Source organism: Tasmannia lanceolata, unplaced genomic scaffold (assembly GCF_043159265.1).
Source record: "Tasmannia lanceolata isolate RefF3 unplaced genomic scaffold, GAP_Taslan_0.1 ptg000037l, whole genome shotgun sequence".
NCBI lineage: Eukaryota > Viridiplantae > Streptophyta > Magnoliopsida > Canellales > Winteraceae > Tasmannia > Tasmannia lanceolata.
Window position 1 is genome coordinate 51281722 of NW_027518714.1, and position 15256 is coordinate 51296977.

Sequence of the window (15256 nt, forward strand, 5' to 3'; positions counted from 1 at the left end):
TCATCTGCATAGGATAAGCCTAACCCTTCAATTTGTGAAAGTTGCCATCCTTCCTAGTATTTTTGTAAGCTCTTGTATGGTCTATTCCAGTGGGGTAGATAAGAGAGGGTAGGCCATTTTGAGGTAAACAACTTTGAAGGGAAGTACTTTCTCCGGAGTGATCTTGGTTGTGAGTGTGCAAGGTAAACACTATAGTTCTTATTTCATTTCAAGTGGTCTAGGGATCACATGATGTATGATTTTTCTCAACTATTCATATTTCACCAAAAATATTGGAGGGTTAGGACTACATGGTTCATTTCATAGTAGTATTTATGATCAGAATGAATGGTTGTTTCATTGAAATAGAAAACTAAAGAAATAATAAAATAATTGAAAATAGTAAGCTTGTCTGTAAGCATAGCCACAATGCCCTTATGTCATAGAAGATAACTAAAATACCCCTACCTCATAAAAAATGACCAAAATATCCTGATGTGGGTAACCCGGTGTCGGCCACCCTTCCATGCAGGGAAGATGTTGTGTGTTCGATGGGTTACTGTCGCGCCCCATGGGAGTACGATAACTCAGGGACGGGAGAAGATTGCATTGGCCCTAGGGGCTCCTCTACAGCGTAGACAAGTCATTGAATGAGAAGTGAGTGCTTTATTGGATTTAGAGTCATCACCTAGAGATCAAGAGTTCTAGGACTACATAATGACTCTTATCTTTGGATCTGTATTACTCTTGGCAGGATAAAGAATTTAGTTACGTGACTGGAAGGTGTTAGACATCGGCTCCACCCCTTTGTATGATCAGTCTCTACTAAGGGTTTTCTTTCATTATTCATTATTTTCCGTCTACGGCCTGTAATTTTTTTCTTGATTTAAATATCACATACTAGATAAAATACAAAGCATGCTATTTCGTAAGTTAAACTAAGTTAGCAGCAAAGAAGTTGTGGCAAATTGGTTTTGAGCGAACAAGATGTAATTATGACTAGAGTTGTCTGATCATGGTCAGTGGCGTTTTCGTTGGCTGTTAGTTAGTAATCATGTCGTTGACCCGCGAAATAGAAGGATTCCTTGTGGGCATCGATCATGGTCAGTGTCGTTTCATTTGAGTGGACGGACTAGGCTAGTGTCCGATCGGGCAATTTCTCATCAGTTTAGATACAGTCTTTTGAATTTGATAAAATCTTCTTCTTCTTTTTCCAAAGTTGAAATGATGAATTTTGGCACATGATCTCTATGAGATTCCATAGCCGGATCCAACTAGTTTGGGACAAAGGTTTAGTTGAGTAATCTCTATGAGATTCCTTGTGGGCAGGACCATGTTGGGTGGAGTTTCATTAAGACATAGGGCTTCTAGACAGAACTTGGTACTTTTTTGGAATTTTCAAAAATGCCTTGGAAACTATTTTCTTCGTGATTTGCAAGTTTCTTTTTCATAATTTTTGGGTATGTATAGATCTTAACTCCCTTCATTGAACACGAAAAACACAGTTCATCAACTGAGGGCCGAGGCGTCACACCAAATTTCATAAAACAATCAAAATACTCATATCTCATAATTAGTTAATTACAAAAGTATTCCGACTTTAAAAAATGGCCAAAATATTTATATCCAATGAAAGAGGGGTACTTTGATCATTTTCTATGAGATAAGGGCATTTTAGTTATTTTGTGAGATACATGTGTTTCTTTTTATTACTTTTGTCCCTTCCTTTGAAGTAGGTGAAGTAGGGGTATTTTGGACATTTCCAGGGGCATTTGGAACATTTTCTATGACCAATGATTATTTCGGTCATTGTCTATGAAAAAAGGGCAATTTGGCCAATTTTTTTTTTTGAGAAGAATGTTTTAATCCTTTTTTTATGAGATAGAGCTACCGGGTAACCGGGGTCATTTTTTATGAGATAGAGAAAATGACCAAAACACCCTTATCATATTAAAATGACCAAAACACCCTTTGTAAGCCCAATGCGTCAACCCTGGGCAATCTTCTTGTTTTGATAATTACAAATGCAAATTGATTCATTAAGTTATACTAATGAATGTTGTGTTTGAATATTTTATCCTAGGAAAAGTCAAGGACAATGGATCAAGGCATTGAATCATCTTGAAGATCAAGGAGACAAAGACAAGCAAAGACTAGTAGGGGTGTGTACGAGCCGAGCCGAGCTGAGCTCGGCCAAGCTAGGCTCGGCTCGGGCTCGAACCAGGCTCGGTCAGGCTCGCGAGCCTTATCGAGCTCGGGTTATATAAAGTTCACACCCCTCATCTTCCCTAGACAGCCCTATCTAGTGTAATTTGACTACTCTTTTTAAACTACAGGGGGTGGTCCAAGTAACAAATGGGGTTCCAAAAAAGAAGTGACATATTTTGCCTCCCCCTTTCACTCCCTGGACAACCCTTTTAGTGTGTGTGTGTGTATATATATATATATATATATATATATATATATATATATATATATTAAATTCTTAACGAGCCGAGCCTGGCCTAGCTCGGGCTCGGCTCGTTAAGCTTAAGGAGCCTAGCCAGCCGGGTCGGCTCAGCTCGTTAAGAATTCGAGCCGAGCTCAAGCGAGCTTCCGAGCCCGAGCCAAAATTGACACCCCTAGCAAAGAGGATCCATGAAGATCAAAGTGAAGACTTGAAGAATAAGACTGACGATTAAAATCAAGTTTTTCTTATTTTAGATTGTGTGTATATATATATATATATATATATATATATATATATATATATATATATATATATATATATATATATATATATTAAATTCTTAACGAGCCGAGCCTGGCCTAGCTCGGGCTCGGCTCGTTAAGCTTAAGGAGCCTAGCCAGCCGGGTCGGCTCATCTCGTTAAGAATTCGAGCCGAGCTCAAGCGAGCTTCCGAGCCCGAGCCAAAATTGACACCCCTAGCAAAGAGGATCCATGAAGATCAAAGTGAAGACTTGAAGAATAAGACTGACGATTAAAATCAAGTTTTTCTTATTTTAGATTGTAAAAATCCAATCCCCTTCTTAGAGTAGTTGGCCACAGTGAAGAAGCTTATGCTATTCAAGAGATCCCTTGTCATGAAAAATGCTTTCCCTTTTTTTCTTTGACCAATGCTCACTCACTCAAACCTAGGGTCTGTTTAGTTGCATCATTCATGAGGCTTAGTAGGCATGTTGACCGGTTTTGAGGTGTCGTGTCATCTACCTGCGGTGTTTGGTTGCATGTTTGATTCAAACTACTAGGAGACTACTTGCCTTGTCTCTCCCTTATCTTGTATGCCCATGTGGCATGACTTTTATCCCCCACTTAAGTATTTGAAAAAAGGTAGTTATTTTCCTAGTATATAGTCTTGGCATTTAGGACTTCTATCCCTTTTTTCCCTGTACATCAGTAATGACACCATAGTAATGTCTTATTTATGTAATTACACACTGCACTAGGAAACTACTTCAGTTGACAACAAAATACTACTTACCTATTACACCTATTAACTACTTCAATTCTAATCCACCATTATTCTACAAGGTAACTACATGCAACCAAATCACATGCTCTTTGACCTACCCATTCTATCCAACAATATGCAGCTAAATTGGCAAGGGTCCAAGCCCATTACTTAGTTTTTATTATCTTAACCTAATTTGTGGCTGAACTGTCAAGGAACTGTATTTGCAACAGCCCTTGTTGCAATCTTAGATCTAATTGATCATAGAGACATTCTTTAAGGCCATGTTAGGCACCCAAGACTTTTTTTCATGAAAAAATAGTGTCTCCAAGTGGTGAGAGAGGGAAGGGCGATTGACATGTGGGTGAGAAGTGACTAAAAATCAGGAAAAAATAGATCCTATTTTGGGTAGAGTTTTTTGTTTCCATTTTTAGCGACTTCACCCGCCCTACCCATTTCTCACCACTTGGAAACACTAGTTTATCATGAAAAAGAAAATTCTTGGTACGCAAATTTGTCCTAAGATGCATTTATAGGCCTTGATCTAGCAAATAGGATCTCAATTGGGCGCCTTTGAATTGGACCCACTTGGCCGCCCTGTTATATGGCCCATCAGATAAATAGTTCCAATCACCTAACACATATGCCACGTGTACACCGAGTCATGGCCGTTTTGGTTTACCAGGGCAAGATCTTCTTGGTAGTCATAATCTCATAATATAAAGTTTTGAACCCTTGACTATTGATGTTGTTATTTTGTTGTGATGTTGTTTTACCTTTCTTAGTGTCCATGACCTTTCTGTGGCCTAGTTTTTTTTAATAAAATCCGATCATTACAAAGAAAAATAATATAAAGTTTTGATGGAATGGTGGCTGATGGAGGATTTGACTTGTGAATGCAAGTTACAGTAACCTATACTTTAAGATAGAAGAATATCAATTTAAGACCGACAAATACCTTCTCACTCGGAGAGGTTTTGATGTTATTCTTGGAGCTTATTGTTTGCATACGCCATGTGTTGGCGTTTTTATGGTGTGGCCCACATTGGTGGGTCCCACATAAGTGAAAAACATTAGTTTTCTCCTATTCACAGTAGTATTCTTCACGAATGAGTCTTAGGAGTAAATCACAAGTGTTTAAGAACTCTAAAACACGTTAGTGTTAAAGGTGCACAAACTTTTGTGATCCAAAATCTATAAATATGGGTTGCGTTTGATGGGAACAATACTCTTACGTTATAGCTAAAGTTCCATCATAAAGAGGGTCTAAATCTGAGAGGAAAACTTGTGCCATCGATCGAGCCTAAGGTCTTCTCAAGATTAGAAGATCTCTCGTCTCTTGTTCGTGTGCGCAGCAGCGGATTTCGTGTTCATGGTTCGAAGAGGTTCGAGGGAGTCGTCATCTTCGATTCTAATCGCCATGGCCGGAGGTAAGTTCCGCATTAATTTGGTTCAATAAAGTCTTTCAGTTGGTATCAAAGCCGCCCTTCGAGTGTGGCGATTGATCAAGTTAACATCAATCCGTTCAAATCGTTTTTTCAATAAATCTGCCCTCTTAGATTTATTTTAATAAATTGTTATTGAATTAGAGGGTACACAATTGAAAGATGATTTGAATCATAAAGGATATGATTATGATATAAAACAATACCTTCTAAGTGAAGTTACATCCAAGATGCCATTAAAATCATGCCGAAATTTTTTTTGTTCTTGGGACTTTTGTGGAACAAAAAACTTCCTGGGAGATTGGTGGGAAAAAAAACTCCCTGGAAGTATCCCGGTAAAATAAAAATCCCATGTTTGGTTGACCGGACTATGGTGGGGAAAAAAAAAATCCAGGTAAAATAAAAATCCGGTGCTTTGTTTGGTTGCTTGAACTGTTGGGAAGAAAAAAGTTCTTCTTTTGGTTATTTTGGTTCCTCGGATTTCGTGCAAGATTATTTTGGTTCTTGGGATCTTTTTTTCCAGCTTTGGGTTTCGTGCGGGATTATTTTGGTTCATGGGATTCTTTTGTGCCCACTATATAACCAGCAACCATACGTAGGTTTCCTGCGGAAATTCCACAAAAGTCCCAAGAACCAAAAAAATTCCGGAATCCAAACGGCAGGTCGATCCGAAGGTTGGATCCATTTTAATCTCAACCTAAAGTTTTCCAGAAACATAAATCGAAGTGGGTTTCTATATTTTAATAAAAGGTTGAAGAAGGGGCGTTTCGGGCAATTAGGGAAGGTGATGCCGCGTGAGTCACAAAAAACAATAACAGTACCTTTTTTCTCTCTCTATAAACATCAACACAAAATAGATAAATAAAATAAAATAAAAGTGTCTTGTGGCTGCACCATGACGCGGCCAACGTCACGGTAACTCAGCCCTTAAAGTTACGCAAGTTACTTTTAAAGTGAGTTTTGTATTCTTCCCTATTTTGTCCTTTTCTCATATTTACTTTGGGCATCAATTTGGGCCCTTAAATATGAGATTCGGAAAAATTTCTTGAACTCTAACCTACCTTTTTTCGGCGCTCCGGATACAATGGTACTAGTTTCAGAACAATATGAGACCTGTAGATTGCTATTCTGCGAATCTTCGCTTTCCTTGGCACTGGATATTCCAATTTTTCTTGGGTTTAGGATCATAAACAGAAAAAGTTCTGAACTGTACCCTAAAGTTTTTCGGCTTTTCGGATGCAATAGTATAGTTTTCAGAACAATCCAAGATCAGTAGGTTGTTGTTCTCTATGTCCCCACTATAAAAGGGCTTCGGATTTTAGACCTAGGATTTGGGAAACACTCCCAAATTTTGATAGAATGTTATCAGCGCCCTAAGATATTATGTGTATCAATTTCGAAACGATTGGATTAATGGATTTCAGTTTTGAAGAGGCCTAAGCTGTTTATGGTCAGTTTCGCCTACAGCCTCAAGGCTCTTGAAAATTGATTTGGGTTTTCCATTAAGGTAATCTGATCAATCCAAAGCTTTTACAATAAAGTTAATAATTGCCTAAAGTTATACAATCCGAATTTAAAGTGTTTATGCTTTAGTTTCAATTTATATGCATGTTTTTTTTAAATTCAATAGTGTTTGTTGTATACAATTCCTTCAGTTGTATTGGATGTTTGCAATTATGTAAATCATACCCCATAAAGTAAATTGTTGTAATATGACATAAAGACCAGTCATACACCCAAGATACCATTATAAAGAGGTATTCGATTAGTCTGGGAGTGGCCAAAGCATCCTATGGCTATGAGGATACCTGTGAGAAGTGGTACATTTACAATGCCTATTGACACATAAAGTGCAACTTTTCAGTTGCTTTACTCTAATGGTATCTAAAATTGCAATGAGTTTGTAATGCATAGTAACTTGGCCCAAAGGAAAATGCTTGTGCATTATGAATTCATTGGAATCGTAAGTTCAATGAAATTCGATGAAGGCTCTTGTCCTAGGCCCAAAGGTATAAAGAAGGAACCAAATTCTGATCTAATTGATCGGTATGATTACTAAGGGAAAATCTAATGTGTACTGTAGTAACGCAGAACAAAAAGGATGTCGGGTTGTCCGTTCTCGTACGAACTTGCAATACCTCGAATCCATGAGAGACAACTCGAATCCACGAGCAAAGATAGAGACAACTCTAAGCTTTTCTTTTATTGGATAATCAAAAGATCCTTGTTCCAACAAAGATGGTGTACATATATCCTCAAAGAGAGATCTCCATTGTATCTTAAAGATAGAAGCAAGTTCCTAAATATAGGAATTGATTGTATCTTAAAGATAGAAACAAGATCCTAAAGATAAAAACAAATATAACAACTTCTAAAAACAAAGATAGCAACAAATAAAAACAAAGATAGCAACAAATAAAAGCAAAGATAGCAGCAAATAAAAACAGAGATGGCTATACCATGACTAGGTCTCCTTCTTCAAAAAATTTCTTTCTACGGTCCTTGTTAGATGGAGCTTTAAATTTGGCATTAGACTCCTCCAACCTTCGCTTGACTTCAGCTTGGATGTTTTTTATTTGCTCGGCTAGATTCTCAGCAGCGACACTTCCCCCTGGAACCTTTGGTAACGGCGCTAAATCAAGAGCATGTTTAGGCACTGCTTGGTACACCACAGAGAAAGGTGACCTCCCAATAGAACTATGCACTGCACTGTTGTAGGCAAACTCTGCTTGAGGCAATGCATTGTCCCACTGTTTCAATTTTTCTCCACATATACTACGAATCAAATTGTTGAGAGTTCGATTGGTTACCTCTGTTTGGACATCGGTCTGTGGGTGCGCTGTAGTGCTATAATTAAGGCCCGTATTAAACCTCCTCCAAAGAGTAACCCAAAAAATGTGCAAGAAACTTCGAGTCCTAATCAGACACGATTGTCTTTGGCACTCCATGCAATCGCACAATCTCTTGAAAGAAAAGTTTTGCCACTTGTGATGCATAAGATGTCTTCCGACATGGGATGAAATGCACCATTTTCGAGAATCGATCAACCACCACGAACACAGAATCAAAGCCCCGTTGTGTTCTTGGCAACCCAAGTATGAAGTCCATGGAAAGGTCTTCCCAAATAGTGTCAGGCACCGGCAAAGGCATATAAAGTCCTGTATTTTGAGTATTTCCCTTCGCCGTCTGACACACAAAACACTTCCTCACAATGACACCCGCATCACGCTTCAATTGAGGCTAATAGTAATGTTCTTCAAGGCTCGCAATAGATTTGTCTCGCCCCAAATAACCACTAAGTCCACCTCCATGCAAGTCTCGAATAAGTTTCTCCCGCAACGAAGTCTTCGGAATACACAAGCAATTCCCCTTGAAAAGAAAACCTTCATGGATATGGAACCCGGGAATTGCTTGTCTTGAGTTACACTTTGCCCAGATCTCTCCAAAATCATCATCTTCCGCATAAAGGTCCTTTAAGCACTCGAACCCCACCACTTCAATCTTCATTGAGGCCAAGAGGGAAGCTCGTCTACTCAAGGCATCCACAACTCGATTGGTAGCCCCAAACTTGTGCTTGATGGTGTAATGGAAGCGCTTTAGGAAAGCTGCCCACCGAGCATGCATCTTGTTCAGATGTTTTTGATTACGGAAATGTTTCAGGCTGTCGTGATCCGAATAGATGACAAACTCCTGAGGTAGAAGGTAATGCTCCCAAGTTTTCATTGATTAGACCACGACATATAGCTCTTGCTCATATGTCATCCACTTCTGTCTAGCTTCACTTAGTTTCTCGCTATAGAATGCCACATGTTTACCTTCTTGAGAAAGTCCACCTCCAATGCCTACGCCGCAAGCATCGCACTCCATCTCGAACACCTTGCCAAAACTAGGTAAAGCAAGGATTGGGGCTGTCGTCAACTTTAGCTTCAACTCCTCGAAGCTTCTGTCACAATCTCCATTCCAGTCAAACTTTCCCTTCTTCAAACAGTTGCTTATGGGCATCGCAATGGCGCTAAAATTACGAATGAACCACCTGTAAAATGAAGCAAGGCCAAGGAAACTCCTCACCTCGCTCACTGTGTTGGGGTGGGCCATTCTCACGCAGCTTGAACCTTGGAGTCTTCTACTTCTATCCCATTACAACTTACAATAAAACCCAAAAACAAAAAACGACTCTCCATGAAGATACATTTCTTCATGTTTACAAACAACTCGTTCTCTATCAACACAACAAATACGCTCCTCAAATGCCTCATGGGTTCACTAGGACGTCGACTATAGATTAGTATGTCATTGAAGTAAACAACAACAAATTTACCAATGAAAGGTTTAAATACCTGGTTCATGAGTCGCATGAAAGTGCTCGGGGCGTTTGAGAGACCAAAAGGCATCACCATCCATTCGTATAAGCCTTCTTTGGTCTTGAAGGCGGTCTTCCATTCATCGCCAGGTCGAATACGGATTTGATGATATCCGCTTCGTAGGTCGATTTTAGAAAACACTTGGGAACCTTCTAGCTGATCAAGGATGACCTCGAGCCTTGGAATTGGAAAACGGTAGCGGACGGTGATCTTGTTGATAGCGTGACTATTGATGCACATTTGCCATGAGCCGTCCTTCTTTGGTACTAGCAACGCGGGAACTGCATACGGGCCCATGCTCTCTCTGATGTGGCCTTTCTGCAGTAGTTCGTCGACCTTCTCTTGTAGAATTGCTGACTCCTTCGGGCTCATGCGGTAGTGCGGCAAGTTCGGCAAACTGGCTCCAGGTACAAGGTCGATGTGGTGCTGGATGTCTCGCATGGGGGGAAGCTGATTTGGAAGCTCTTCGGAGAGAAGTTCCTTGAATTCCTCTAAGATTGACTTTACAGCTTTTGGAGGGTGTTGCTCAGGTACTTCATCGCCTTTGTTCACCAACATGTAGCACTCGCCAGCTTCCTTCATATCTTTGGTGAAACTAGACTCGGCTTCAGATATGGCAACCATCGTAGTGCCCGCCACTGTAGTAGTCTTGGGGTTAGCGATGTGTGGCTTCGTGTACAAAGTGATCTTGTGCCCTTCCCATGTGAACATGTAGGCATTCTCCTTGCCAAAGTACTTTACTCCGACATCATATTGCCACGGTCTCCCTAACCAAACATGACAAGCATCCATCTCGATAACATCACAAGTAACTTCGGATTTATAGTGTTTACCTATCGAGAGTGGGATGTGGCAAATTTGTGTGACTTGGACTTGGGGTCCCTTCTTGATCCACCCGATCTTGTATGGGTTGGGATGTGGCTCTGCCTTGAGCTTGAGATGTTTCACTACACGTGACGCCACGAAGTTTTCGCAACTTCCGTTGTTGTCGATGACGTTGCAAACCTTCGAACTGATGGTGCAATGAGAAAGAAAGATCTTATTGCGCTGTGAGTTATCTTCCTCTTTAGGTGCAAAGAGAAGGCGTTGTACCATACAAGTGATTTCTCCCCCTCTCCTTCTGAAGCTTCCTCGCCTTGACCCAAGTCGTCTCCGTCGTCTAGATCATGTTCGTACTCCCCCTCGACTAGGTTCACAGATCTTTGCTTTGGGCATTGATTGGAGTGATGGCCTGGCTCTCTGCAATGGTAACAAATATCTCCTTTTGGACGTTCGTATTGGTTCTTCGAGGTAGTTGGGTTGGGGCGGCCGACGTTGGCTTTGTAGGAACTTTGCTTGTACCGGTCTCACCATCTTTATTTCCTTGATTGCGCTCGAGTTGCACAACCGATCTTGTAGTGTTGGTAGCCGGTTGTTTCTCTTTATCGAAGTTGTTTCAGCCTCCTCGATAAGAAGTGCTTGATCGATTTAATGCTCTCTCAACCCAAAGTGCCGCGTTTTGGGTCTCCTCAATGCTCCACATGGCTTGAAGCGCCATGCGGTCTTGGATAGCGTACTGGTGACCATTGGTGTAGCGTGCTACCTACTGCTCTTCGTCCTCAACCAAGTTGCATCGAAATTGCAATCTTAGGAACTCCTTGGTATAATCGGTAACACTACGGCCATGTTGAGCACAATTCTGGAGTTGTTGGTAGATGAGTTGCCGATGGTCATGTGGGAGAAATCGTCGCTAGAGAAGATCCTTCATGTGATGCCAAGTACGTACAGGCGGTTCTCTACGATATCGCATTGAGGCCTACATGTTGGTCCACCAAGCGGTTGCTCCTCCTTTAAGCTTGTACGCCACAAGCTTCACCTTGCGATCATCGGCCACGTTCATGAGATCAAAGAATTGCTCGACCTCATACTCCCAGTCGTAGTACCCTTCGATGTCGATGCTTCCATGGAAGTTCGGGATATCGGCTTTGATTCGGTACTCCTCGTTCCGAGAGGGTTGATATTGTGGATTAGGGTGATAGGGTTGTCGATGTCGAGCCATCCCAATCCCCTCAAACTCATCCTGTTGATCTCGACCGAATTCTTCATCAAGGCCGTTGAAGTTGTCGAAGGCATCTTCTTCGGCGTGTGATAGTTGTGACTGTCTCCGACCCATGGGTGCTCGCCGATAAAGATGTCGATCACCCTCAGGGGTACGGCGGACGTCGTACTCTGCAAGAGTTGTGCCTTCCGGCATGAACTCGGTGAGAAGCATATGGACGTCGTCTCTAACAGTAATCCGGAAGTCCCTCAGACTTCGCAGAAATTCTCCTCTTGTCAGCGGCTGATGGGGATCGTCATGATCACCGCTTTGGAAGTTGCCGTCTTCACGTCGAGCATCAGCCATCTTCCCGAAGAACAACCTGCTTTGATACCACCTAACGCAGAACGGAAAGGATGGCGAGTTGTTCGTTCTCGCACGAACTTGCGATACCTCGAATCCACAAGAGACAACTTGAATCCACGAGCAAAGATAGAGAAAACTCTAAGCTTTTCTTTTACTGAATAATCAAAAAGATCCTTGTTCCAACAGAGATGGTGTACATATATCCTCAAAGAGAGATCTCCATTGTATCTTAAAGATAGAAGCAAGTTCCTAAAGATAGGAACTGATTGTATCTTAAAGATAGAAACAAGATCCTAAAGATCAGAACAAATATAACAACTTCTAAAAACAAAGATAGCAACAAATAAAAACAAAGATACCAACAAATAAAAGCAAAGATAGCAGCAAATAAAAACAGAGATGACAATAGATAATATCCTCTTGATCCAACGGTGAGATCTGCTCCTGATGTCCGCATCATGTAGCCTCGGCCCATAGGAGGGCTACAGTGATACGATGCATTTACAAACGGAAATGTCAATATGGGTTGACATTCTGGTATTATGGCTGAATTAGAATTTAGCACGTAGTAAGCATGTGTTTGTGTTTTATATTTTACAGCTAATCTGTCAATATTTTGTGTTATGAATTTATTACAATCCCTTTCCTTACTGGGGATAATTTTCTGAGTAGAAAGATAGAGTGATGTCCACTCTAGGCTGGATGGACCTTGATCTTGCTCTCAGAGTGGATGAACCACCCACTCCTACAGATGAGAGTACACAAGAAGAGGGGACCATTATAAAGAGTGGGATCAAACGCTTAAGCTTGTTGCTCATTCAGAGCACATTGCTCAAAGCATCAGGACATCTCTCCCTAAGACCACCAATGCCAGGGAGTTTATGTAAGCTGTTCAAGAACATTTTGTTAGTTTAGATAAGGCATTGATAGCTACTCTTATGGGCAAACTCGTATCTTTGAAGCACACTTCAGATAAAGGAGTGAGAGAGCACATCATGGAAATGCACAATTGCAGGCCTGAAAGTTGAAATCTCCGAGTCGTTCCTAATATTATTTATCCTCAACTCCCTCTCTGTTGAACACAGCCAATTTAAGATTGGCTACAACATTCATAAGGGCAAATGGTCTCTCAATAAACTTCTAACCATGAGCGTATAGGAGGAAGGGAGGTTGAGACAAGAGAAGCTGGAAACAACCAATCTCGTCGTTCGAGGAACGAGCAAAGGAAAGAAAGACAGAAGTGTTCCTATGAAGAATAAAGTAAATAACTCGTCAGTTAACCAAATTGACGTTAAGAATATTTCAAGTAAAGTGCTTCTTCTGTATAAAGAAGGGACGTGTAAAGGAAGACTGCCTCAAGTACGTAAAGTGATTCAAAAGAGAGATAATCTCATTTCGTTTGTATGAATCTAATATAGTTTATGTTCAAAATGACACGTGGTGGATTGACTCCAGTTTTTCAATCCATGTTGCCAACACCTTACAATGATTAGTTAGTCATCCGACACCGATAGAAAGTGAGCGGTTTATCTTCTCAAGAAACGCTCACAGGTGGAAGATATAGGGACCTACCAGCTTGAGCCATCTACATAATTTGTTTGATGGGACCTTGTACATACCTTTATTTGTTTTAGACTTTTGGACCATGATATGAACCTTAATTTCCATTCTTCTTCCTTTGATATAATTAAGGACTATGTTATTGATAATGGCACCGTGATTGATGGCTTACATCGTTTGAGCCTAAATATTTTTCCTGAAAATACCCTAACTGTGCAAGATTGTGTTGGCATTAAACGTAGTCATGAGAATAAGGAATCCTCAGCATTATGGCACAAGAGATTCGGTCACATCTCCGTCGAGCATATTAAAAGGTTGGTAAAAGATGAGGTCCTATGAGACTCTTGATGTTTCTAACTTTAGAACTTGTGTGGACTTCATAAAGGAAAAGCAGACAAACAAGTCCATGAAGGGTGCCAAGGGGAGTTCAGAAAAGTTAGAGATCATGCATACTAATATTTGTGGGCCGTTTCCAACTCCTTGTGTGAATAATAAAAATATTTCATGCCTTTTATCGACGATCATACGAGATATATGTATCTCTATCTTTTCTTTGAAAAGAGCCAGGCATTAAGTACCTTTAAGGTTTACAAAGCAGAAGTAGAGAGACAATCTAGAAAGAAAATAAAGATCGTTAGATCAGATAGAGGAGGCGAATTTACGGTAGACACATTGAAATGGGATAAAGGTCATGTTCATTTGTTGGATTCCTAAAGGAAGAGGGCATTATTGCCTCATATTCCATGATGGAAACACCTCAACAAAATGGTGTGGCTGAAATGATGAATAGGAAGCTAATGAATATGGTTAGAAGTATAATTAGTCATTCAAACCCTCTCATTAAATTTGTGAAGCGAAGCCTTAAAGACAACCATATATGATTTAAATAAGGTTCCAATTAAAGCAGTTTCTCAAACTCCATTCGAGTTGTGGAAAGGTTGGAAACCCAATTTAAAACACTTAACCAGCTAAGGTTAAAGTATTCAATCCACACGAGAGGAATTGAACCTAAAGACCGTTAGTGGCTAATTTATTGGATACACTGAAGGGTCTAAAGGTTATAAGTTTTATTGTACTAATCATACTACTAAATTTGTTGAAGGAAAGAATACTGTCTTTCTTGAGGATTGTGACAACAGTGGGAGCGAACCAACTCGACACTTAGTTTTCGAGGAAGTGCAGACCCCAGTATCTATATCTGCACCTTAGGATCAATTGGTCGGAATTCATGACCCTCCACATGACGTGGTTATGGAGGACGAACCAATAGATGGTTTGCCATCCCTAAATGATGTTGTCATTGAAAATGCCAACCGGAATCCACATGAAGTGGATGATGTAGTGGCACTAAGGAGATCCTCAAGAATAAGAAGGCCAACTATCCTTTCAGATTATATTGTGTATTTTCACGAAGTTGACCAAGAGTGTGCGAAAGATGGAGACCCTTTGACGTTTTCACAAGCTATGAGTGTTGAGGACTCTAATTTATGACATGAGGCCATGAGTGATGAATTAGAGTCTGTGGCATAGAACCAAGTCTGAGATCTTGTCGAATTGCCTAAAGGAGCTAAAGCGATTGGTTGTAAGTGGGTCTATAAGATTAAAAGAGACTCTGCCGGTAATATCGAAAAATATAAATCGAGACTTGTAGCTAAATGATTTACCCAAAAGGAGGGCATTAATTATCATTGGACTTTTTAACCAGTTTCGAAAAAAGGACTCATTAAGGATTATATTGGCCCTTATAGCTCATTTTGATATAGAGTTACATCAAATGAGTGTGAAAATAAATTTTCTCAATGTTTGTTTGGAGGAAGAAGTTTACATGAGTCAACCGGAAGGGTTTTCATCCGAAAGAAATAGTCATAAAGTTTGCAAATTAAAGAAATCTATATATGGACTAAAACAGGTCTCCCGTACTAGTACCTTAAGTTTTCTGACATGATTGAACAATCTTAAATCGGTGGGAGTAAATTTTATCTGTTGGTCCTATCTGTAGATGATTTTGCTGGCTACTGATAATTTGGGAATGCTAAATAGGGTGAAACAGTTTCTAACTCAAAACTTCGATATGAA

At 40.3% G+C, this 15256-nt stretch overlaps 1 protein-coding gene across 1 annotated transcript; it reads right to left on the minus strand.

Moving 5' to 3' along the window:
- Window positions 1-8116: 8116 nt before the first annotated feature.
- On the minus strand, window positions 8117-8599 carry LOC143861552 (uncharacterized). Its single transcript, XM_077372462.1, has one exon. It carries the CDS (start codon window positions 8597-8599, stop codon window positions 8117-8119), a length of 483 nt encoding a protein of 160 aa, XP_077228577.1.
- Window positions 8600-15256: the final 6657 nt, after the last annotated feature.